We start from the raw sequence: 26,307 nt of genomic DNA, 5'->3' as shown, positions 1-26,307 counted from the left end.
CATTCCAGGGGGCGCTGTCGAAAAACCAAATGTTTTTTAGTGGTAGTATTATTTTAAACAGAAATAAATAATATATTATTCAGATGAGAATAAAGTTAGTGTTAATTTAAATTTTTAGGAAAGCAAATTAATTTTCAATTATTTCAGGTACAATTTTTTTTTTTGTGTGTGAGAATGAGTGAGTGAGTGTGTGTGAGAGTGTGTGTGTGAGAATGAGTGAGAGTGTGTGTGTCTGTGAGATTGTGTGTGTGTGTGAGATTGATTGTACTTTGTACAACTATCTTTGTGAGGACCAGTTTGAGTTTTAGACCATTGGAGTGAGGACAAAGGGTAAAGTGAGGACATTTTGGCCGGTCCTAGCTTTCTGAGACCCCTTTAAAGGCCTAATTGAGGGTCAAGACTTGGTTTTAGGGATAAGGTTATAATGAGGTTTAGGGTAAGGGTTCAGGTTAGGCACTTAGTTGTGATGGGTAAGGTTAGGGTAAACTGCTAGAGATTGCATTGTGTCAATGAATGTCCTCATAAAGATAAATGTGTGTGTATGTGTGTGTGTATGTGTGTGTGTGTGTGTGTGTGTGTGTGTGTGTGTGTGTGTGTGTGTGTGTGTGTGTGAGAGTCAAGTCAAGTCAAGTCACCTTTTTTTATATAGTGATTTTTATAATACAGATTGTATTCAGACGGGTTTGTTGAGGATCAGTGCCGATGGCTGTCGTGTCGATGAGGCCTTCACAGGGCGGATGAGGGATGCGTCATGGATGGGTCCAGGTGCAGGTCCATCATCTGATCTGGATCCGGCCGGGATCCGGCTGACTTCAGGAACAGGGGAGAGACTGGTGGACACTTCAGGACTGCGTCGTCGTCGTGTCCGGGCGCTGGTCCTTCATCAGATCTGGATACGGCCTGGATCCGGCAGACTGTGACAAACCTCAGATAAACAGAGAGACTAATATTAGCGAAGACGCGTAGTAGTAGCATAGGCGCCATCCTTCTTATGATGTAACGAGTACATCAGGATTTATGGGAAGTGTTCCCAGTTCCGGCTGACCTAATCTATGCAGCCTAACATTGAGTTATAGAAGTCTATAATGTGTTATGTGAATACTAGGCCAAAGAGATGTGTTTTTACTCTAGATTTAAACTGACAGAGTGTGTCTGCTTCCCGGACAATGGTAGGAAGACTGTTCCAGAGTTTTGGTGCTAAATAGGAAAAGGATCTACCGCCAGCAGTCGATTTTCATATTCTAGGTATTATTAACTGGCCGGAATTTTGAGATCGCAGTAGACGTGAAGGACAATAATGCGTTAAGAGCTCGCTCAAGTACTGCGGAGCTAAACCATTTAGTGCTTTGTAAGTAATCAGTAAGTAATCCACTAGGGGTGGGGAAAAAAATCGATTCTTAGATGCATCGCGATGCGGACGTGGACGATTCTGAATCGATTCACAAATGCCAAAAATCGATTTTCAAAAAACAAAACAAAAAAAACAAACATTTTTTTGTTTTTTTTGTTTTTGAAAATCGATAATAACGTAATATTGACGGAACGCAAAAGACGGAACTCTGAAGCGTGGAAACAATATTGTCAAAGCTTCCACCCGGCTCAGAAAGGGCAAAGCGCATTATATAATCAATAGCAACTTTTATTGCCAAGGATTTGCATCCAGTCGTTGAGAACCAGGGCTTTCGCGCTATGTTGCACACTTTGGAGCCGAGATACAACGTCCCATCTCGGAGATATTTTACAGACACAGCGATCCCCACACTCTACAACAAGACCAAAACCGAAGTCATGGAATCACTGAAGAAAGCGGGTAGGATAGCTGTAACATGTGATGCGTGGACATCCGTATTTTATGTTAATAGAGATTCAGAATATGTTGAAGTTTGTTATAATTTGTTATTGTTGTGATTTTTACTGTAGTGAATTTACTGTTGTGAAATGGAAAATCAATAATCGAGAATCGAGAATCGTTAATAATCGAAAATCGACTGTAATCGAATCGGGACTTCAATAATCGTAATCGAATCGAATCGGGAAATCAGACAGATTAACCACCCCTATAATCCACTAATGCCAACATAACGTTCGAGTCTATTTAAAATAATATTGTGGTCGATAGTGTCAAATGCAGCACTAATAAAGCGATACAAACACGAGGTTCATGTTTATAACCGTAATCTTGTGGGGTTGACTCATTTAAAGCAATGTAATTGTTTGGTTTTAGCCAGGTTTCTGTTAAACACAGCACATCTAGGTTATAATCTGAAATCATATCATTAACTATTAGCGCTTTTGAAGTGAGAGATCGAATATTCAGCAGCCTGAGCTTTATCATTTGCTCATCTGTATTATATCTGTTTTTTATTTGTTGAACATCAATTACATTTTTAACCTTAGATGGGTTTGTACGTTTTTTTGTATTTCCAAATTCGGGAAACAGACACAGTCTCTATATGATGATATCTAGGTGAAAGAGGCTCTATGTGATGATATCTAGGTGAAAGAGTCTCTATATGATGATATCTAGGTGAAAGAGTCTCTATATGATGATATCTAGGTGAAAGAGTCTCTATGTGATGATATCTAGGTGAAAGAGTCTCTATATGATGATATCTAGGTGAAAGAGTCTCTATGTGATGGGATTTATCTGACCTGGGTGACGTGAGGCCGCTAGCAGACGGTCGGTTTAGCCAGTCTGTCTGCTTCCTGACCTGAGCCCCAGATTGTCATGGTTGAGCTTTATGAGACTATATGCCATATTACTAGAGAGAAGAGCAGCACTGTCCCAGGAGGGATGAATACCATCTCTTTTCAACAGGTCAGGTCTGCCCCAAAAACTTGTCTATGAATTCTATATTATTTTGCGGTCACCACTTAGACAGCCAGCCATTGAGTGAACACAATCTGCTAACTATCTCATCACTCCTGCGAACAAGAAGGGGGCCAGAGCAAATTACAGTGCCTGACATCGTACTTGCGAGTTCACACACCTCTTTAACGTTCATTTTAGTGATCTCCGACTGGCAGACTTGAATATCATTAGTGCCGACATGAATAATAATCTAAGAGAATTTAAGTTTAGCATTAGCCAGGACTTTTAAATTAGCTTTGATGTCAGGCGCTCTGGCTCCCGGAAAATATGTGACTATGGTGGCTGGTTCCGTGTAATAGAATCAACAATAACTAGGGCACATTCAACCGGATTCTCAGTGGGTGTTTCACTGAGTGGGGAAAAACATTTTGTTGTGGTAATCGGAACAGAAGAGCGGTGTTTTGTCCCGCGACTATAGCGTCTCACCGTCACCCAGTTGCCCTGCTGCACGGGCTCTACTTCAGCCGGAACCGAATCGTGTAAAGGGTTCACTAAACTAGTCACATCCAAAGCCGTATCTAAAGCCCTTGCGCTCTCACTATCCTCAATTAAAGTTCGATGCGTGTCTCTAGTTCTGAAATCTTCTCCGTCAGCCTGACTATCTCCCTGCATTTATCACATATAAATCCTGTGCTGACAGAGAAAGCTATGCTATACATGTTACATTAAGTGCAAGTGACAATAAGAGGAGAAGACTTGACTTACCGTGTTTGTTGACTGATCACTACTTACCACAGCTTTGATGGATTTGTAAAAGGCTCGAGCGAAATAAATAAATAAATAAAGAGCGCACGGATGGCACACTAACAGGCTAGCGAATTACTAGCGCGTTGTACCAGTAACGATTTCGATTGAAGCTAGCGATGTCAGGTTAATATGTGATGTTGAGTAAGTTATATTTTAGCAGTATAAACAACAGGGAATGATAGTAAATAATGATTAAAAACAGAAAGATATACGAAGCTAGACGCAAATCAATCGGCCCGAGTGAGTGAGTGTGTGCGTGTGTGTGTGTGAGAGATTGTGTGTGTGTGTGTGTGTGTAAGATTGAGTGTGTGTGTGTGTGTGTGATTGAGTGAGTGAGTGAGTGTGTGTGTGTGTGTGTGAGATTTAGGGCTGGGCGATATGTAAAAAATATGTTATCGATAATCGCCTTAAAAAATACCGCAATATCCGATTATATCGTCTACCCAAGCCCCGCCCCCAACACGCCCCGCCGGAGACGTCACTGCCGACATATACAGTTAACACAAGTCATGTTGAGTTTGGCTGCACTTTATCTATAGCCTGCAATTCAGTTAATTTAATTTAATGATTGACACGTTAAAAGTTTTACTTTGTTAGTTTGAGCTTAAACGAGCATAAAACATTAGCTTTGCTTATGTTAGTGTTGCTAATAATTTCCACACTGTTTACTGTTTTACTTTCTCAACCGTTTAAGACAAAACCGACTGGTTACGGGCATTTGAACTTGAAAAAACGCGTGTAGGCTACTGACGTCTTTCCGTGGTTGAAACAACAATTCTTCTGATGTTTATTCATGTTTATTTGATGCTATAAATTCACTAGAATATAATTCTGTGAGTATTTGTCCGTGTACTATATGAGAGACGCGACATGTTCTCTCGCGTCTTGCGCTTAAAAATGCTATCAAGAAGAATCGGTTTTCTATTCCTAATCCTACTCATTTTTGGATATTGATGATTATCGTCTGTAAACAGACTGTTATAATCGACATTGCGATAATTGCGAGACATCGTCGATATACGCTAGTATCGTCATATCGCCCACCCCTAGTGTGATTGAGTGAGTGTGTGTGTATATAATTCAATTTAGGCTGCATAGATTACGTCAGCCGGAACCGGGAACACTTCCCATAAATCCTGATGTACTCGTTACATCATAAGAAGGATGGCGCCTATGCTACTACTACGCGCCTACGCTAATATAGTCGCTCTGTTTATCTGAGGTTTGCCGCAGCCCGCCGGATCCAGGCCGTATCCAGATCTGATGAAGGACCAGCGCCCAGACACGACAACAACACCGCAGTCCTGAAGTGTCCACCAGTCTCTCCCCTGTTCCTGAAGTCCGCCGGATCCCGGCCATATCCAGATCAGATGGTGGACCTGCACCTGGACACGATTACAACAACAACAACTTTATAATATTTGAATGATATAGTACGCCTCACTTATTTCTGGTTATGTTTACTTTCTATGTTTATGTTACCAAGCTTGAGTTGAGTGAGAAGCCCCCCAGTAATCGTGTGCCACTGTTATTTCTGCACATGTGAGTTTTGGTTAGTATTAATGTCCTCAGACAGCATCCGCTGGGCTGAGCGTAATCCAACATCAGCTCCATGTTGCCTATTGTTTGAGTCTCGAGACTGCGTTTGTAAACTCTATCTCACTACTGTGTCTATAGAGTCTGTGTGTTTGCATGAACTCTGATGATTGCTGGACTGACCTGCTCTCACACACTGCGCTCTCCCCGCCTATGACGTCACGAACAGAACGGGCGCGCCTGTGCCGGCTCAACACTCCTGGGGACGGCGACGGCTCCTCCAGGTCCGGGCAGCCGGCAGGAGCTCCTCATTCACTGCTCCTCCCCATCAGGCTCCGGCCCACGGCCAGCGGTGGAGTCTCCTCCAACTAGCACTTCATCACAACTTCTCCATTCATCCAAATGTTCAGGCCTGGTCCTCTCCTGTTCTTCACTGTCGTCGCTCCTGCTTTTATGCTCCCGTAGCTCCTCCGTGAGACAATCGAGACTGGTGCTCATCTCGGCCTTGTCCTGCTTGCCACAGTAACACAATTAAATATTGTTTAAAATACTAAGAATCATTAAAACTGCTCAAGAGTGTCTAAGTATGAGTAGTAGTGCTGGGTATCGATTCAAATTTCAAGAATCGATTCGATTCCGATTCTCAAGATCTTGAATCGATTATCATTATTCGATTCGATTCGATCCGATCTGATCCGATCTTATATTTTTAAAATAAAAAGTTTTAACTGTTCATGAACAATCAAGTGTTTGTATTAAATAACATTCACAAACATACATTAATGTTGTAAAAATGTATTGTTCACTCAATGTATTGATGTTAGATAAGGCATTAATGTTAATGAATGGTGTCTTAATGTAGTGTTACCAACTAAACAGGAGATAAAACGTGTTTTATTTGACTTATTTGACTGTCCTTTTATTTAATCCAAAACTGCGTTCATATTTAAAAGGCCTTTTAAACTAGATACAACGAACCGCACACGATACCACTTTAGGGGCCGTTCACATATCGCGTTTTATGCGCGTGCAAATTCAGTGAGAAGCACTTCAATGCATCTCAACAGGTCATGTGACAAAAACCAGCGGCCTTTCCGTAACAACATGGAAAGCTCGGCCGAACAGCTGATCATAGCTGTACAGGGCGGCTTTTTATTTCTCATCTCAATGAATATATCTAGTAGTAAAGCTAATGCAAGGGCTAGAAATCAATTAATTATTTGATGATACTTCCTCGTCATCATGGAGAGCGCAGTTTGCACGAGTTTGCACCGCTTTCTCCTCTCAACAAGCGCGTGCTTTCCCTTTGCGTCTGCCGTTGCTATGCAACCATGAACAGAGGCGCGCCTGGAAAACGAATTTGCACGCGCAAAAAACGCACTATGTGAACGATTCATTCCTCCTTTCTTGTCAACAAGTGGATTCAGAGAAACCGCATTAGCAGCGCCGCCGGTCGCCGTGTCTCAGTGTGTTTATGGGGAATATGTAGGCCTGTTATTAAATCGATCCTCTGAGTTACGGATCGATCTTTAGAAATTAATATGAAAATCGATTTAGAATTGGTGAATCGATTTTTTCAACACAGCACTAATGAGTAGCTTAAGGAAAAGTTCAAATTTAACATCAGAAACTGATCAGGCTGAAGCGGACATGAATCAGAGAGGTAATAACTAGAGACTCACCGTCTGACTCGACTGCATCTGTGTCTGGTGTGTTCTTAAACCAGTCATGATCTAAAATGTTCTGTACGGTGATCCCTGACTCTCTGTCACGAAGTTTCAGAAGTAGATCCTGGTATTCTGTAAAGGTTTTCAGAAGAGAGCTGATTAGTCCTGTTTGATTTTGAGATACGTCGTTTATGTAAGTAAGGTAATGTTACCGTCAAACACACTGCATTTGCTGCTGTTACTATGGCATTCTCTGGAGAGAACATACATATTGAGAGCTTTACATGTTTTCAAGAAATGCTATTTCGGTCCCACTTTATATTAAGTGGCTTTAAGTACTATGTACTTACATCGAAAAACTGGGCGATAAAACGATAACGATAATTATCGCGATATAATTTTTCTCGATAAAACGATATCAAGAGTTCGATAAATGTTCAATAATGTTTTTGCACCAAAAGCGGAACGAATCTCATTTGAACCGCACGCCACACGGACCGTTTATCGCTCGGCTCAAAGTCCAAACGGCAGCGCAGCGCGAGCGCACTAGAGCAGACGCGTTTACTCTGATCAGTCTCGGTCACGAGATCCAGTGAGAAGCGCTTGAATTCAGCGAAGAACACACATGTCTCAGTGATTTAAACCAGTTTAAAGGCAGATGAAACCAGCGCTGACGAACAGGAGAAACACTGTGAGCAACGATACAGAGAAGGCTTTTCCGTCGACACATTCCCATCATTTACCACGGATTTACTGTAACGTTAGCCTAGTAATATTAACTGCACCATGAAATGTGGGATATACATATTGAATTGTATAATATTATTAATGTAGAAAATGTATTAAAGGACTAATGGAATATAATTACACTTTTTAATAATGTATTTAGTCTAGGCTACTGGTTTTCGTACAAATACTATAGAAACCATAAAGTTACATTTTGCCATGATAGTGAGGTGCTGTATAGGCTATACCTGGTTTTATCTGTGGTTATCATGATCTAAATACATGATGCTGGATGACCAATGGGTAATTTTAATAAAACTAAAGATTACATTTTACCAAATAAAAATAATGTTGTTACTTTTTTTTAACAGATGTTACTGTTTTTGTTAATGAACATAAATTTTATATAGTAAATCTGCATCCTAACTCAAGCTAATACACACTGTCAAATATTAATTTTCCAATAAATATATTTATTTTGTTAAGGAAAAATGACAAATGTTTGAATGTTCTACCTCGGATTTGTGAAATGTTCACCTGTTTGGCTAGTGTTTGTCATATGTTCTGACAATAAAGAGTAGTTTAAAAACACAACGCTCAGATTTTTGCTCCTAAGTGAAAGCTGTAGAAACCAGTCTTTAAACTTGAAATAAATAAAAATTTGACATTTATTGTGATAATTATCTATATCGACTGATATAAAAAAAAATATCGTGATATTTTTTTTGGGCCATATCGCCCAGCCCTATATGTACACAATAAGTCCATTGTATCAAATTGTTAATTTCGATGCAAGTACATAGTACTTAAAGCCACTTAATATAAAGTGGGACCGCTATTTCCATTTCGTTCTTGTTTTTGGTCTCACCTTTGGACAAGCCTGTATTTTTCCTACCAAACCAAAGACATTGTCCTTTGACCATCCTCTTCAGCTCTCTGTGTAAGCCTTCATTTGTTGCCATTAAAGCGTCAATTCTCCTCTCTGCCTCTGATTTCACTTCGGGTGTTTCTGTAAGCAATACGTTTTCAGTGTTAAAATAACTTTAAAACGCCCTTATTTCCATATCCTGTGCATAATAAATCAGTGACTTGTGAGTGACTTGTGCTCAAAAAGCAAACTCACGTCTCTCTCTGACGGACAGTGCTCCGTAAAAGCCGGTTAACTTGATCTGCATGGTGTCTGGGTCGATGAGCACTTTTTTCAGGCTTATGTCTTTATAATAAACACCCTTTTCACTGCAGTCCCGTAACGCAGCGATGAGTTTCTGCATGATGTCTTTTGCTTCTGCTTCAGTCAGACGACCTCCCTTACCTTTGATGAAGTCCCACAAGGTTATGCGGGTACCTGGATGTTCCATAATTAACAGGTTGTCATCTTCCCAGGGTAGATCTTCAAACCAGTCGTATAACTTCATGACATGGTCGCTGTGCTCCATTATCCGCATTAGCGCTCCCTCTCGACACAAAGCTTTGGAACGGCCAATCTAAAAGAAGAGATTGACAAAAGGTGAGTTGACTTCGGACCTCAAACCTCCTTACTAACAAACAACGAACTCTACATGTACTTTACAACTGATGCTTCAAGGCTTTCATTGTCTATTTCAGTTTTATCTTATGCAGTCTACATGCAGAATTATCAATCACCGGATAAGAATTTAATAAATAATTCTTAATAGTAATTTTCATGAAGAATAATATCTTTTCAACTTACGTGGAAATCAAACTGGCACGGCTTAACACATTTGATGATCACCTAAAAAATAAAGAAAATATGTGCAAGCATAAGTGAACTGATCCATTTTTGATTGTTTACATGATAATCTTTTTTAAAACATGTTTTGATCAAAACTGTAAACACTGATGTTTATGTCAGGACTGGAAAGAAAGAAGGAAACAAGAGGCAGAAAGTTTGGTGTATCCAGGAAGAGCAACATACTTGTTTGCCATCAGATTTTTTAATTGCTTCATAGACAATGCCATGGGACTTCGATGCCAGTTTCTTTGCCCGTTGATAAACATAGTCAGAGGTTTCTGAAAAACACACAACAGCATGAGACTGAACTGCTTGTGGCTAAACACACCTGTGCAGATCAGGCGAGGAACCAACCGCTGTGGAGATTACCAATGAAATCAGTGAACAGGCTGACATTGACACATGTGAATAATTAGCAGGTTTTGCATTTGTTCATGTTCCTCCTTATACTTTGAAATGGCAACTTCTTGAATCTGCAATCCTATTACAGAATTTTTCACAAATAAAGTAATTGTTTAAAAAGATATGAATATGTGAATAAAAAGGAAGTAAACACTGTAACAGGACACTCAGTAATCGAGTCATTTCGTGCACACTGGTACTCATATTTTTTCAAATAAAGACAAGGCAATGCTAATTTTACATACAGCACAGTGAAAACGACACGAATATGACACAGTGGGCAACTGGCTACAACAAACTAGACTACAGCACCGCATGATAACTGGAGACTCACGTTCTGTTGGCTCGACTGGCGTCTGCTCCTGTCCGGGTGTTTGAGGAGGCTCCTGTGATAACACCGCAGTGTCTGGTGTGTTCTTAAACCAGTCATGATCTAAAATGTTCTGTACGGTGATCCCTGACTCTCTGTCACGAAGTTTCAGAAGTAGATCCTGGTATTCTGTAAAGGTTTTCAGAAGAGAGCTGATTAGTCCTGTATGACTTTGAGATACGTCGTTTATGTAAGTAAGGTAATGTTTGCTGCTGTTACTATGGCATTATCTGGATGCCCATGAACATTTATTCATTGCTAAACTTCACCGTCTATCCGCTGTGCTTTACACTTCGCTTATTTGTCATCAAGGTAACTTTACTGTCACTTGTGTAAGAGCTTTATATGTTTTCAAGCAATGCTATTTCCATTTCGTTCTTGTTTTTGGTCTCACCTTTGGACAAGCCTGTATTTTTCCTACCAAACCAAAGACATTTTCCTCCGACCATCCTCTTCAGCTCTCTGTGTAAGCCTTCATTTGTTGCCATTAAAGCATCAATTCTCCTCTCTGCCTCTGATTTCACTTCGGGTGTTTCTGTAAGCAATACGTTTTCAGTGTTAAAATAACTTTAAAACGCCCTTATTTCCATATCCTGTGCATAATAAATCAGTGACTTGTGCTCAAAAAGCAAACTCACGTCTCTCTCTGACGGACAGTGCTCCGTAAAAGCCGGTTAACTTGATCTGCATGGTGTCTGGGTCGATGAGCACTTTTTTCAGGCTTATGTCTTTATAATAAACACCCTTTTCACTGCAGTCCCGTAACGCAGCGATGAGTTTCTGCATGATGTCTTTTGCTTCTGCTTCAGTCAGACGACCTCCCTTACCTTTGATGAAGTCCCACAAGGTTATGCGGGTACCTGGATGTTCCATAATTAACAGGTTGTCATCTTCCCAGGGTAGATCTTCAAACCAGTCGTATAACTTCATGACATGGTCGCTGTGCTCCATTATCCGCATTAGCGCTCCCTCTCGACACAAAGCTTTGGAACGGCCAATCTAAAAGAAGAGATTGACAAAAGGTGAGTTGACTTCGGACCTCAAACCTCCTTACTAACAAACAACGAACTCTACATGTACTTTACAACTGATGCTTCAAGGCTTTCATTGTCTATTTCAGTTTTATCTTATGCGGTCTACATGCAGAATTATCAATCACCGGATAAGAATTTAATAAATAATTCTTAATAGTAATTTTCATGAAGAATAATATCTTTTCAACTTACGTGGAAATCAAACTGGCACGGCTTAACAAATTTGATGATCACCTAAAAAATAAAGAAAATATGTGCAAGCATAAGTGAACTGATCCATTTTTGATTGTTTACATGATAATCTTTTTTAAAACATGTTTTGATCAAAACTGTAAACACTGATGTTTATGTCAGGACTGGAAAGACAGAAGGAAACAAGAGGCAGAACGTTTGGTGTATCCAGGAAGAGCAACATACTTGTTTGCCATCAGATTTTTTAATTGCTTCATAGACATTGCCATGGGACTTCGATGCCAGTTTCTTTGCCCGTTGATAAACATAGTCAGAGGTTTCTGAAAAACACACAACAGCATGAGACTGAACTGCTTGTGGCTAAACACACCTGTGCAGATCAGGCGAGGAACCAACCGCTGTGGAGATCACCAATGAAATCAGTGAACAGGCTGACATTGACACATGTGAATAATTAGCAGGTTTAGCATTGAAGTTCATGTAAGAAAGATAACTTAGTCCAGTATCCAGGCGCTGTTTGACAGGCTTTTAGTGCCTGTGAGCTTCGGGTGTGTGTGAACGAAATGTTCAGCCGGCAAGGCTTTCAATCACATGCAAATAATGAACTTTTGTGTCCTGTGAGTGTAACTCTGCCTCTGCCTTAAAGGATAAATCCGGTATTTGACACCTTGAGTCTATATTGTAGTTTGTTTTGGATGAACAAGAGTGGTGGACAACATTTTTTTGACAATGGTTCCTCTCTCAAGTTTTTGACTATAATAGAATTGGCCATGGACCCATTTAACATTGGAGTCAATGGTCATGTCCGAAAATGTCATTAAAACAGCCAATAATGTTCGTTTACAAAACTGTGCAACTCATCGAGTGGTTAGTGATGTTCGTTGATGATTATAAACAATATATCGTCGCAATATATGATTCCAATCCGTTTATTTTGCTATAGTGGAACTATTTTTTTCAGACACTTCACAACCGTGTAACTTCCGCTCAATATTTGAATCTGAAGCGTTAGCACACTCCCGACCACTTGATGGCGATAACCGATGTTTATGTCTCGCGGGACACTCACGGTCACAGTCGAGTTCAACTTCATATTGCACTGGTCAGTGGTCACGTCTTTCAATATTTTCAAGGTTTTGTTTGTTTATTTGGCTTACTCTCCCGGAGCACAGTTGCTCTGCTCGCTAGCCTTATGAGAAACGGAAGCGAGCAAAAAGACTACATCGAGCAAATGTAAACAGCCCCCTTTCCGTTTCCGGTAGCGCATTTATATTAACGAGCACTCAGTCCTTCAACAGAATTCAATAGAATTTTACAAAATGACGAATAAAACACGACAGAAACTGTATTTCGCAACACTTTTTGTTTCTGGAACATCAACTAACATCACTAATCACTCGGTGAGTTTAACAGTTTTGTAAACGAACATTATTGGCTGTTTTAATGACATTTTCAGACATGCCCATTGACTCCAATGTTAAATGGGTCCATGGCCAATTCTTTTTTAGTCAAAAACTCGAGAGAGGAACCATTGTCAAAAAAATGTTGTCCACCACTCTTGTTCATCCAAAACAAACTACAATATAGACTCAAGGTGTTAAATACCGGAATTATCCTTTAACATGTGATGTGAATGTAACAGAACTGCCACGACTGTAGCGCGACACTACAACATTTCTTCAAAAGCAGATCGTGGAGACATTTTTAATCAGTTAACTGATTTTGTTACCTGTCGGGTAGTTCTGCGCAGGCGCATCTGTTGGGCTGTTGCTGGGGTTACTCTCAGATAACACCGCAGCGCTGGTCGATGGTCGAGCGTAATCCACCATGGGCTCGGTCTCAAGCGCATCAGTGGCTGGCGTCGGCTCCTGTTCGGGTGTTTGAGGACGGTCCTGTGAAAACACCTGGTGATCGCTGGTCGATGGTCGAGCACTGCTGCTATCCATTCCCTCAGGTAAATACTCATATGAGTCCACGAAGACGTCGCTGCTGCTGCTATCCATTCCCTCAGGTAAATACTCATATGAGTCCACGAAGACGTCGCTGCTGCTGCTATCCATTCCCTCAGGTAAATACTCATATGAGTCCACGAAGACGTCGCTGCTGCTGCTATCCATTCCCTCAGGTAAATACTCATATGAGTCCACGAAGACGTCGCTGCTGCTGCTATCCATTCCCTCAGGTAAATACTCATATGAGTCCACGGAGACGTCGCTGCTGCTGCTATCCATTCCCTCAGGTAACGTTGCATGCATGATGTTTACTTTCTGCATGAAGCCTAAGGAAAAGTTCAAATAAAATCAGAAACATCAGGCTGAAGCGGACATGAATCAGAGAGGTAATAACTAGAGACTCACAAACAATAAGTGTAAGCTATTGTGATTGTCAAAACATTTGGTAGCCCAACTAAACACTATTTTATTAAGTTTAGTGGCAGCATAGTGCAATAATTGGTATAGGCTACTGCTTTTATTATAGCTTGATATAAATTTGACCATTTCAGTTTAATTCTTGTTGTCGCGTTCACTACGTCACAGGTGTTCATCAGAAATGTAACGCGGATAATAGGTGGGAGGTTCACTTACCTGATTGAAGCCCCAACCAGTGTATTAAATCCAGTAATGACTGAGCACGGGCTATAAGCGGAAGCGAGTACTAGTTTTGACATGTTGTCTCGTCAGGAGAGATGCGCCACCGGTAAGCTTGCTGTATCTGTCCATTGAGCTTCGGTTTAAGTTGTTTGTCTGTTTGCGCTGCCGCTGTGTATGTGCGCGGTTTGTATGCATGCTTGATAACTGTTACTTTGTCACGCTGATAAAACCTTGTTTGCGGTCACATTCGGCTCGATAGTATCCGTAGCTATATTCCAGCAAGTGTTTGAAATTGGAGCGGTTCACTGTCACACGAGTTACGAGTTACTTCCTGTTTGCGGTGCTGGATGGGTAATGTAGTTATTCGCTTTGCTACTTAAAACTACACTCACTGGTTTCACTTTGGGCCAATGCACTGAGAACACTTTTTGTGGTTTTGGGCTATTGGTTTAATGTGTGACATTGATGTACATTTGGTGTGTGTGAGATTGTTGCATTTCTGTGTTTAGATGCATGTAATTTTAGTCATTTAGTTTAAACACTAAGTGTATTATAATATTTATTATATGAAATACTGACTATATTGGTATTTATAATATATTTGTATTTATATTTTTATATTATTCAGAATATATGGTATATATTTATGTGGCTATCAATATTGTTGTTAACGCCATAGCTTTTCTATTTCTACAGGTTTATAACCTGCTATTTGTGGACAAAACTACTGTCTGTGGAAAATTAATCAGTACAAATAAAAACCACAACGAGTCATAACAACGTGTCCTCTCCTGACGCCCCGTTCGGTGGGGAGATTCTTAAAGAACCGAACACTTGTGGTTTTATTCCGATCTTGATTCAGTTTGGATGAGTGTTATGTACAGTAAATACATGTAGATTTTCAGAAGTTCGCCAGTAATCGTGTCCCCCCCCCCAGCTAGCCAGCGGAAACGCACCGTTCGCGGCTGAGTGTCGGCTTACTCGCTGTGTACTGGCAGCGGCTCGCCGGAAGTGACCAGCTCTGGCCCAGTATGGCTGTGTGGAGCTGGGCCGATTGTGGTTGAGAAATGGCGCATTAAATTATAAAGATGCCACAATTGTCCCACTATCACGTGCAGGATCTTGCACCTGTGAAGGGGTCATAGAGCTTCAACATGAGTTTTAAATTCACGACAAGGCGGAGGTGCAACGGCGATCATTTACTGATCATATTTTAAAGGGCACCTATTATGGAATTTTGAAATGTACCTTTCATGTAGTGTGTAACATAGATCTAAGTGAACAAAAACATCCTGCAAAGTTTGAAATATGAAAGTGCACCGTATATAAAGTTATTGTCTTTCAAAAGTAAGAGTCGACTCTGAGTCATTTTTATGAATCATTAGAAGACCGAAGCTTTTTCTCTGACTAGATGACGTCAACTTGTCAAGTTATTTGAATACGATACGCCCACTTATTGCGCTCCAAGGCCAGCAGGGAAAATATCATGGCGACGAGACGCTGTGTTCTGAAGTGCGGCTCAAAAGCAAACTTTTTTTTCATCTGCCCAAGGAGGAGCATTTGAAGACTTGGCTACAATTCATATATATAACTATACCACAGAAGTATAGTCCGAGCCTTGTGCTTTGCTCGCGCCATTTTCAAGACGATTGCTTTACCAACTTAAATGCACTCAAACTTGGACTTGGTTGATATTGAAGGAAGGTTCATTTCTAAGTGTATTTGCATCAGCTTCCGTATCACAACCTGTAAGTGTTATTAATAATTGTTGCTTTTATGTAGCATGCTTAATAATTATGTTGTTTGTTGTGTAAGCACCGTTTAGCTTCTAGGTCTTCAATGACAATTGTATTGAGATAGCCTATGTGAAGTGTTTGTCGTTGTTTTCGGAGTTGTCTTAAAGAATAGAGTAATACCTCGTCGTAACGTAACTACATTTTATTTTTTTTATTTTTGTAAAAACGTTATGTTTATGCATCGGGCTAACGCAAACAAAGACTGATTGTGCTTTTACAATATGAACTCTGGGCTATGCTCGCTAACATAACATTAAATTCTTTATCTTATTTTTAGTTTTTTACTACAAACTACAAAGCAGTGGACAATAATCATTATTATAACACAATTTAATTGATAAAAGCATCATTGTACTCCGTGTTAAACAATAAGTATTATCTATGTAAACACTGCTGGGTCATCTGACCAATCAACGCAGATTAGCGTCGCGCAGAGGAGGGGTTTGGAAAGTGAGTCGTTGAACGATTCATTTGGGAGTCGGTGAGCAAATCAGGTAAAAATAAATGCATATTATATGACAACAAAAGTGTTTTTTGTCATTGCATGCATGTAAAACTGTTGTTGGCGACTCCCTAAACAACATTAGGAACATTTTAAATGTCATAATAGGTGCCCTTTAATAGTAATATAGTTCGATTTTTAATTTTGGAAGGCTGTCATATATTGTCTTCTCCACAGTATTTGCGTTGGTGGACCGTGGCAAGAAATGTTTTTTTTTAACATTGTAAAGATAAATTCATTAATATAGAGCACTTTGAAAGTTCAAAGTTAAGAGCTCCAACCCATGTTCATGCGTGCAAATTGAACAAAGGAAGTGTGCGTTGACAATTCATGCGCTGGAGATGTGCAGATCAACTCTAACATCACTCGAATCCGCTGTTAAAAACACATCATCCACACGCCAACCGCTCAAACCGAGGATATTCTCCGATTCAGACATCTGCACCTGCACTGTTATAAAGTCAGGCACATTCTCAATCGTGATGGTATTCAGGAAAACAGCACTCTTGATCGTGTGATGTTGCTTATGTGTTATAAATAAAACACTTACCGCAGGAGTTTCTTTGTGTGCTGCGATTTCTCCTCGAGCGAGCCTCAACAGTGCAACTGTTACCGGCAGGACATTAGGTAGGCCTGGGCTTTACATTATTATCAACCGCCACTTACATTAAATTAAATTAAATCGGAATCATTCTTACGGTTTGGTGATTCCCGAGTTATGGCCTGATTAAAACATCTATATATATATACAGAGTATCTCACAAAAGTGAGTACACCCCTCACAGCAAACATTTTAGTATATCTACTCAGGGGACAATACCATTATAGTATTAAAATAATAGACAATAACATAAATGGAGTTTCTCCATGTGAAGTATTTAAGGAGTTTTACCTGGAGACTGACGCTTCTTAGAGAGAAACCATAGTAAGTGTCCAGCGATGATCAGAGCCGGAAGAGCCAGAAGGATGTACAGAGAAGAGTCTGAAAACACAGGAGGAATAATCAGAGAATATGATCACGTTGAGCTGATTATTAGGGCCCGAGCACCGATGGTGTGAGGACCCTCTTGGAATTGCTCTGTTTATTATTATTATTAGGGCCCGAGCACCGATGGTGCGAGGACACTATTGGAATTGCTCTGTTTATTATTATTATTATTATTATTATTATTATTATTTTCCGCATTTGATCGCATTTTTGAGGGCCTAAACATGCACGAAAACTCACGAAAATTTGCACACGCGTCAGAACTGGCGAAAATTGACATCTGATATGCGTTTCAGAATTGGGCGGGGTAAAATGGCTCGATAGCGCCACCTATAAAGGTTCAACGGAGTGCGCCTCCCGCTACGTTTCACGTATGTGTACGAAATTCGGTACATACATGTAATGACCCAATACCTACAAAAAAGTCTCTTGGAGCATAGCCTTAAACACAACAGGAAGTCAGCCATTTTGAACTTCCTCTCTGATTTTTGTGCAGTTTTTGCCATTTTCAGGCCTCGTACTTTAACGAACTCCTCCTACAGTTTTAATCTGATCATCTTCAAATTTGGTGAGTGTAATCTTAAGGCCTTTGCGACGTTAAATTGCGAAGATCTAGAGTTTTCGTCGAAGGGCGTGTCCTCGGCGGCCTGACAAATTTTGATGTTTCGCCATGAAACAGGAAGTTGCTGTAACTCAGGCAAACAATGTCCAATCTGCCCCAAACTTCACACGTTTGATAAGCGTTCTGTCCTGAACACATGACCATGCTCAAATTCAGTTACAGTCATAGCGCCACATGCTGGCAACAGGAAGTGACATGTTTAACACTGTTTTGGACTCCTAATAACATATAAAAAATTGCCAGCAAGTGCTTAACATGTTAACAACATACTAGAAACATGCTAAAACATGCTAGCAAACATTAGCTAAGTGCTAAAGCATGCTATTACTGCAATTAAATAGGAATTTGCTGTAACTCAGGCATTGAATGTCCAATCTGCCCCAAACTTCACACGTTTGATAAGCGTTCTGTCCTGAACACATGACCATGCTCAAATTCAGTTACAGTCATAGCGCCACCTGCTGGCAACAGGAAGTGACATGTTTAACACTGTTTTGGACTCCTAATAACATACAAAAAAGTGCCAGCAAGTGTTAAACATGTTAACAACATACTAGAAACATGCTAAAACATGCTAGCAAACATTAGCTAGGTGCTAAATCATGCTATTAATGCAATTAAATAGGAATTTGCTGTAACTGGCATTGGATGTTTAATCGGCCCCAAACTTCACACGGTTGAATATTCTCATGTTTAACACATTTACATGAGAATATTCAGTTATAGTAATAGCGCCACCTACTGGCAACAGCAATTGACATGTTTAACACTGTGATGCTGTACTAGCAACATATTAAATATGCCATTGAGTTATAAACATGTTAGAAACCTGTTAAAACATGCTAGCAATTCTTAGCTAAGTGCTAAAGCATGCTAATGCAATGAAAGAGGAAGTTGTTGTTACTAAAGAAGGCAATGTCCAATCTGCCCCAAACTTCACACGTTTGATAAGAGTCCTGCCCCGAACACATCTACATGACACTTTTCAGTTATAGTAATAGCGCCACCTACTGGCAACAGGAAGTGACATGTTTAACACTGTGATGCAGTACTAGCAACATTTTAAATATGCCATTGAGTTATATACATGTTAGAAACATGTTAAAACATGCTAGCAATTCTTAGCTAAGTGCTAAAGCACGCTAATGCAATGAAACAGGAAGTTGGTGTTACTGAAGAAGGCAATGTCCAATCTGCCCCAAACTTCACACGTTTGATAAGAGTCCTGCCCTGAACACATCTACATGACAATTTTAAGTTAAAGTAATAGCGCCACCTACTGTCGACAGGAAGTGACACGTTTTACACTGTGATGCATTACTAGCGACATATTTAATATGCCATTGAGTTCTAAACATGCTAGAAACATGCTAAAACATGCTAGCAACACTTATCTGAGTTATAACGCATGCTATTATCCCCATAATCAAGGACATTTTTGTAACTGACTTTGACATACTCCTCCTATTTTTACCTACTTAAATGCACATTGCCCACCGTGCTCTGTCTTCCTAAAGCCACCGGGTGGCGGTGGCACGGGTGCGAGGGCCCTTTCATCGCTGCTTGCAGCTTTAATTAGGGCCCAAGCCCTGAAAGGGCGAAGGCCCTATTGTTTTTCTTCGGATTATTATTCTTCTTTATTATTATTATTATTATTTTACTACCTTTTGGGCACTTTTGGGGGCCTTAACGTGCTCAAAAACTCTTGAAACTTTGCACAAATGTCAGAACCTGCGGCCATCAGGGCCCCACTGAAGCTGGGACCCGGGCGTGGCAGGGGGGCTCGCCAGCGCCCCCTGGAATGGGATTCAAAAACATGTCCATATCTCAAACACGCTTGCATGTAATAATATGAAACTCGATACACATATAGATCTCATCGGGCCGAACAACTTTCGTGCTCTAAGTTTTACGCCAGTCCAACAGGAAGTCGGCTATTATGGGCTGTATGGAAACGCATGTTCTGGCATTTGAAACACTTGTCCTAGAGAATTCATCGGATGACCACGAAACTCGGTGTGCATGAAGTCAAGACATGGAGGATGCTAAATTGCGAGGGGATTTTTGATATCTCGAACGGTTTGGCCGTGGCGAGGAAACAAATTTATGGCGAATATTGGAAACAGGAAGTGTGTTATAACATCCTCATACATTAACTGATCTTGATGAAACTTCAGCAGTGTGTTTGTTGTAAGAGGCCGATCACATGGATGTGACTATTGTGAGTCAAAGTTATAGCGCCACCAACTGGCAGCAGGAAGTGTGTCACTTTCAAAATGCTTTGAAATCACCCTCTTATTTTTACCCGATTTGCTTCAAACTTCATCTGTATAATGTAAACACACGGCAGATGTAGACCTGTGAAAGGATTATTGATATCTTTAATACTGTCGCCATGGCAACGCTTTAAACTTTTATATTCTTTTTGGGTGCATTTGAGGCTCTTAACATGCTTCAAATTGCATGAAACTCAACATGCATATCAGATTTATTAGGTACTAGGCATGTGTGAAGTTTCAGAAACGGGCGCGGTGGAGGGGCTCAGTAGCGCCACCTTTAGTCAAAAATGGGGTATTAGTTTTACCTACAGTAACAAAAATCGGTATTTATATTTATCTCCCCGAGCCGGACAACTTTCTAATTGACAGTCATTAGCTCCGACCAACAGGAAGTCAGATATTTTGGTTTGAATGTGATTTGATGGGAATTTTGCCAGTCTCTCTCAGTGTCTGTGTGTGTGAGAGAGGAGGGGGGGCTTTATTTTAACCCTTTCTCTGCTGTGTGGGACTTCTCGGGCACTTTTGGGGCCCTTAACGTGCTCGAAAACTCTTGAAACTTTGCACACAGGTCAGAACCTGCGGCCATCAGGGCCGGGCTGAAGCTGGTACCCGGGCGTGGCAGGGGAGCTCAACAGCGCCCCCTTGAACGTGGTCCGAAAAACTTGGTCCATATATCAAACACGTTTGCATGTAATAATATGAAACTCGGTACACATATAGATTTAATCGGGCCGAACAACTTTCGTGCTCTAAGTTTTACGCCAGTCCAACAGGAAGTCGGCTATTATGGGCTGTATGAAAATGCAAGCCCCTGGAATTTGATATACTCCTCCAAGAAAAATTATCCTATCGCCACCAAACTCGGTCAGCATGAAGTCAAGACATTGAGGACGCTAAATTGCGGACGGATTTTTGATATCTCGAACGGTTTGGCCGTGGCGAGGAAACGAAGTTATGGCGAGAAAAGAAAAACACAATGTGTTATAACGTCTTCATACATTTATTGATCTGGATGAAACTTCAGCAGTGCGTTTGTTGTAAGAGGGCGATCACATGGATGTGACTATTGTGAGTCAAAGTTATAGCGCCACCAACTGGCAGCAGGAAGTGTGTTACTTTTAAGATACTTTTGACTAAAGTGGGTGGGTTATTTTTACCTACAGTCACAAAACTCGGTCTGTATATTGTGCTTATCGATCCGGACAACTTTCTCATTTACAGTCATAAGCTCCGACCAACAGGAAGTCAGATATTTTGGTTTGAATGTGGTTTTGTCTCTCTCTGACAGAGTTCCCCCTGCCATTCTCTGTGTGTGTGTGTGTGTGTGTGTGTGTGTGTGTGTGTGTGTGTGTGTGTGTGTGTGTGTGTGTGTGTGTGTGTGTGGGGGGAGGGAGGGAGGGAGGGCACACACACAGACAGCCCCCCCCCCTTTTCTGTGTGTGTTTGGAGGGGAGCAGAAAGACTCACACTAGAGTGCGGATCGGGCCAAATTTTTCAGTCCGAGCCCGGCCCGCGTCCGACAGAGCAGTAACCGAACCCGACCCGAGCCCGACAGGCATAAAGATATTTATGTTCGAGCCCGACCCGAGCCCGACAGTTAAAATCCCATTTTTTTCTCATACTAATGACAATTGTACGTTTTTTTGTGTGGAAAGCCCGCTTTTATTAAGCAACTGTAGGAAGGCAATCGGAAATGTCAACAGGACAAGCGCATCAGCGCGCGGAGCAACAAGCGCTCTTAACACCTGGCGCGCGCACATTATGCACGCGTTTCGTTGTCACGGCTACATAAACAAATGTCCGCACACAGGAAGACGGATGTTATGGTAATATTTTACATGTATTTTAATCACAAAAACGAACGTTTGCATCAAGTGAAAGCATCAGGCACATCGGCTACCTACATAATAAGCTGTTTTAAATTTAAAATGTTCAATGCCTTATCGTGCTGATGTGACCGAGCCCGACCCGAACCCGAACATCATTTCTAAATATCTGTCCGAACCCGGCCCGGCCCGTCGGGTACCGGCGGGTCTCGTCGGGCTCGGGTCGGGTATCCATCCTCTAACTCACACTGATGCAAGCTCTAAAGCAGACTTCTTCTCGACAGTCAAAGCGGGGTTACGTTATTGCCCGTCGTGCACAGGAACCCGAAAGACAACGGGGTGGCGGCTTTTTATATATATATATATATATATATATATATATATATATATATATATATATATATATATATATATATATATATATATATATAAATAAATATAGCTGCAAGCAGCGATGGAGGGCCCAAGCCGGTGGCAGCGCCAGCCCGGTGCCTTTAGTGTAACTAAAGGCACCAGGGTGGCGGTGCCACCGGCTTGGGCCCGTAATCGCTGCTTGCAGCTATATTTATTTATATATATATATTTATTATTATTATTCTTCTTCTTCTTCTCCGCATTTAATCGCATTTTTGAGGGCCTAAACATGCACGAAAACTCACGAAAATTTGCACACGCGTCAGAACTGGCGAAAATTGACATCTGATATGCGTTTCAGAATTGGGCGGGGTAAAATGGCTCGATAGCGCCACCTATAAAGGTTCAACGGAGTGCGCCTCCCGCTACGTTTCACGTACGTGTACGAAATTCGGTACATACATGTAATGACCCAATACCTACAAAAAAGTCTCTTGGAGCATAGCCTTAAACACAACAGGAAGTCAGCCATTTTGAACTTCCTCTCTGATTTTTGTGCAGTTTTTGCCATTTTCAGGCCTCGTACTTTAACGAACTCCTCCTACAGTTTTAATCTGATCATCTTCAAATTTGGTGAGTGTAATCTTAAGGCCTTTGCGACGTTAAATTGCGAAGATCTAGAGTTTTCGTCGAAGGGCGTGTCCTCGGCGGCCTGACAAATTTTGATGTTTCGCCATGAAACAGGAAGTTGCTGTAACTCAGGCAAACAATGTCCAATCTGCCCCAAACTTCACACGTTTGATAAGAGTTCTGTCCTGAACACATGACCATGCTCAAATTCAGTTACAGTCATAGCGCCACCTGCTGGCAACAGGAAGTGACATGTTTAACACTGTTTTGGACTCCTAATAACATATACAAAATTGCCAGCAAGTGCTAAACATGTTAACAACATACTAGAAACATGCTAAAACATGCTAGCAAACATTAGCTAAGTGCTAAAGCATGCTATTACTGCAATTAAATAGGAATTTGCTGTAACTCAGGCATTGAATGCCCAATCTGCCCCAAACTTCACACGTTTGATAAGAGTTCTGCCCTGAACACATTTACATGAGAATATTCAGTTATAGTAATAGCGCCACCTATTGGCAACAGGAAGTGACATGTTTAACACTGTCATGCTGTACTAGCAACATATTAAATAAACCATTGAGTTATAAACATGTTAGAAACCTGTTAAAACATGCTAGCAATTCTTAGCTAAGTGCTAAAGCATGCTAATGCAATGAAACAGGAAGTTGTTGTTACTCAAGAAGGCAATGTCCAATCTGCCCCAAACTTCACACGTTTGATAAGAGTCCTGCCCTGAACACATTTACATGACACTTTTCAGTTATAGTAATAGCGCCACCTACTGGCAACAGGAAGTGACATGTTCAACACTGTGATGTTGTACTAGCAACATATTAAATAAACCATTGAGTTATAAACATGTTAGAAACATGTTAAAACATGCTAGCAATTCTTAGCTAAGTGCTAAAGCATGCTAATGCAATGAAACAGGAAGTTGTTGTTACTCAAGAAGGCAATGTCCAATCTGCCCCAAACTTCACACGTTTGATAAGAGTCCTGCCCTGAACACATTTACATGACACTTTTCAGTTATAGTAATAGCGCCACCTACTGGCAACAGGAAGTGACATGTTTAACACTGTGATGCAGTACTAACAACATATTAAATATGCCATTGAGTTTTAAACATGTTAGAAACCTGTTAAAACATGCTAGCAATTCTAAGCTAAGTGCTAAAGCATGCTAATGCAATGAAAGAGGATGTTTTTTTTACTCAAGAAGGCAATGTCCAATCTGCCCCAAACTTCACACGTTTGATAAGAGTCCTGCCCTGAACACATCTACATGACAATTTTAAGTTAAAGTAATAGCGCCACCTACTGTCAACAGGAAGTGACACGTTTTAAACTGATGCATTGCTAGCGACATATTTAATATGCCATTGAGTTCTAAACATGCTAGAAACATGCTAAAACATGCTAGCAACACTTATCTGAGTGATAACGCATGCTATTATCCCCATAATAAAGGACATTTTTGTAACTGACTTTGCCATACTCCTATATTTACCTACTTAAATGCACAATGCCCACCGTGCTCTGTCTTCCTAAAGCCACCGGGTGGCGGTTGGCACGGGTGCGAGGGCCCTTTCATCGCTGCTTGCAGCTTTAATATTAGAGTTATATCTCTGTGTTGGTTACAAATGTCTCTACTCATAGCAACACTTTCTCCATCTCAACCCGTTTTCTCTTTCCTGAAATTATGCATGTATGGGACTAGTATTTATTTCTTTTTTGTTAAACCTTTGTGCTGTAAAGTGTACATAACGGTTCGAAATGTTGACGTCAGTAAGATTTTTTTTAATGAAATTAATATTTTTATTCTACAATGATCGATGCATTAAATTGATCAAAAGTGACACTCAAGGGTTTTACACTGTTGACAAAAAAATGTACTTCTTATAAATGCTGTTCTTTCAACTTTATTCATCAAATAATTCGGCATAAAATGTATCATGATTTCCACAAAAAATATGAAACTGCTTTCAACATTGATAATAATAAGAAATGTTTCCTGAGCAGCAAATCAGCATATTACAAATAATTATTATAGTACATTTACTATAATTATGGTAGTTTGGTAAAAGTCACTGATTAATTACAGGCGGGTTGAGCGCACAAATCACAAAATATTTAGTAGTCATGCAAACGTACTCAGATTTAGCATATTAATGATGCATTCACCTCATAAATCATGACACACTGCTCTAGCACATGAAAGTGCTACAAGTTCAAGTGCAGGCTTTTAAAATTTTGCTTTTAAAATTAAATAGTAACTTATTGGTATCGATATCGACGATACTGGCCCTGTATTTACTTGGTATCGGATCGATACCGAAATGTGCAGTCTTGCCCACCAACACCAACCCGAATCACCCACTGACTGACCTTACTAACGTTACTCAAGGACCTTGACAGAAATGTAGTGGAGTAAACAGTACAAGATTGGTCTTTTAAATGTATGTAGTGAAGTTAAAGTAAATGTTTCCAGACAAAATAATACTCAAGTAAAGTACAGATACTCAAAAAGTGTACTTCTCATGTAAATGTAACGGTACTTTGTTACTGTCCACCTCTGATTTTCACATTAGTATTAATGTCGTTAAGTTACCTGTCGTGTTCTCCGGTCCATCTGTCAGGCTGCAGGTGGCGTTTCTGTACAATAAGCTGGCCGATCGTTTAATACAATATAACATTTGATCCATGTTTATTCTATATTTCACCGTGTCTATAAACTGCGTGTTTGCTCTACAAATTAGTATAGAGTATGGACGCTCCCCGCCTGTGACGTCACGGGCTGAACTGGCGCGCCTGTGACGTCACTTGATGACCCGCGAAGCTGCTAATGGCGACCGCACGAATGTTGTACAAATTCGCTCATAACTCGAAAACGGAAACTCCCCGCGCGCTTAAATTTGGATGGTATGGACATATATATCATATAATAAAGGCTATAGATGTCTCGTCCGCGCTGCTGGCCAATGGAGGTCGACGTCGACGGCGGCCATCTTGCCACAGGGGGCGCGCTCGTAACTGTTTTAATGGTGCATGTACTTTTCAAATAACCATAACTTGCTCAATTTTCCAGAGATGTAGTTATGACACTGCAAACTTATGAATAATTATAATATTATATATTTCAACATGTTCAAGCATCCAGAATTATAGCCACGTTAATAACGTTTGTAAGACACCAAACCGTTTGTAAATCAAAATGTTTATGAAAATACAGTTATGGTGCAAAGAAACTTTTTGTAAATGATGACAAATCTACAATGCAAAAACTGAGAATGTGTCAGACAGTGATTCCCACAGAATACTTACAGTATGATCTGATTACACACAAAAGGGAGAAAAAGAAACAAAAATTAATATTTCAGTCAAATATTGCTCTGTATGGACAAACGTTCTGATG

The 26,307-nt window shown here is 40.5% G+C and overlaps 3 protein-coding genes across 6 annotated transcripts in view; all 3 read right to left on the bottom strand.

Annotated features, from left to right (window-relative positions):
- The window catches only part of kcnh1b (potassium voltage-gated channel, subfamily H (eag-related), member 1b), a 126,308-nt gene extending 121,625 nt beyond the window's left edge, over positions 1-4,683 (bottom strand). For all 4 annotated transcript variants that reach the window (XM_079593079.1, XM_079593077.1, XM_079593076.1 and 1 more), the window contains exon 1: positions 636-4,683. The gene's annotated coding sequence lies outside the window, so the exon portion shown is untranslated. The remainder of the gene's footprint in view (positions 1-635) is intronic.
- A 668-nt stretch (positions 4,684-5,351) lies between these two features.
- Positions 5,352-8,786, bottom strand: LOC306988568 (uncharacterized protein). The gene is made up of 4 exons (XM_079593641.1): positions 8,672-8,786; positions 8,417-8,557; positions 6,838-6,954; positions 5,352-5,665 (listed from the first exon to the last, which is right to left on the bottom strand). The coding sequence occupies exons 1-4, from the start codon at positions 8,721-8,723 to the stop codon at positions 5,607-5,609; spliced, it is 369 nt and encodes a 122-aa protein (XP_079449767.1). The 5' UTR covers positions 8,724-8,786; the 3' UTR covers positions 5,352-5,606.
- On the bottom strand, positions 8,756-25,645 carry LOC306988795 (uncharacterized protein; the record flags this gene model as incomplete). Its single annotated transcript, XM_079593944.1, has 12 exons — positions 25,504-25,645; positions 17,081-17,170; positions 13,029-13,577; positions 11,525-11,619; positions 11,300-11,341; positions 10,712-11,072; positions 10,468-10,608; positions 10,038-10,202; positions 9,485-9,579; positions 9,260-9,301; positions 8,861-9,032; positions 8,756-8,784 (listed from the first exon to the last, which is right to left on the bottom strand). Exons 1-12 carry the CDS (start codon positions 25,595-25,597, stop codon positions 8,756-8,758), a joined length of 1,875 nt encoding a protein of 624 aa, XP_079450070.1. The 5' UTR covers positions 25,598-25,645.
- Between the last annotated feature and the right edge of the window lie 662 nt (positions 25,646-26,307).

This window comes from Phoxinus phoxinus, assembly GCF_949152265.1.
Source record: "Phoxinus phoxinus genome assembly, chromosome: 20".
Classification (NCBI taxonomy): Eukaryota; Metazoa; Chordata; class Actinopteri; order Cypriniformes; family Leuciscidae; genus Phoxinus; species Phoxinus phoxinus.
The sequence above is the reverse complement of the archived record's forward strand: the minus strand, read 5'-3'. Positions and strand labels throughout refer to the sequence as shown.

Coding starts and splice junctions, on each gene's coding strand:
- LOC306988568 (XM_079593641.1), bottom strand. CDS start 8,723: ATGCAGATCAAGTTAACCGGCTTTTACGGAGCACTGTCCGTCAGAGAG. Junction 8,558..8,671: donor ACTGTCCGTCAGAGAGAGAC/GTGAGTTTGCTT, acceptor TATTGCTTACAG/AAACACCCGAAGTGAAATCA. Junction 6,955..8,416: donor AAATACAGGCTTGTCCAAAG/GTGAGACCAAAA, acceptor AAACCTTTACAG/AATACCAGGATCTACTTCTG.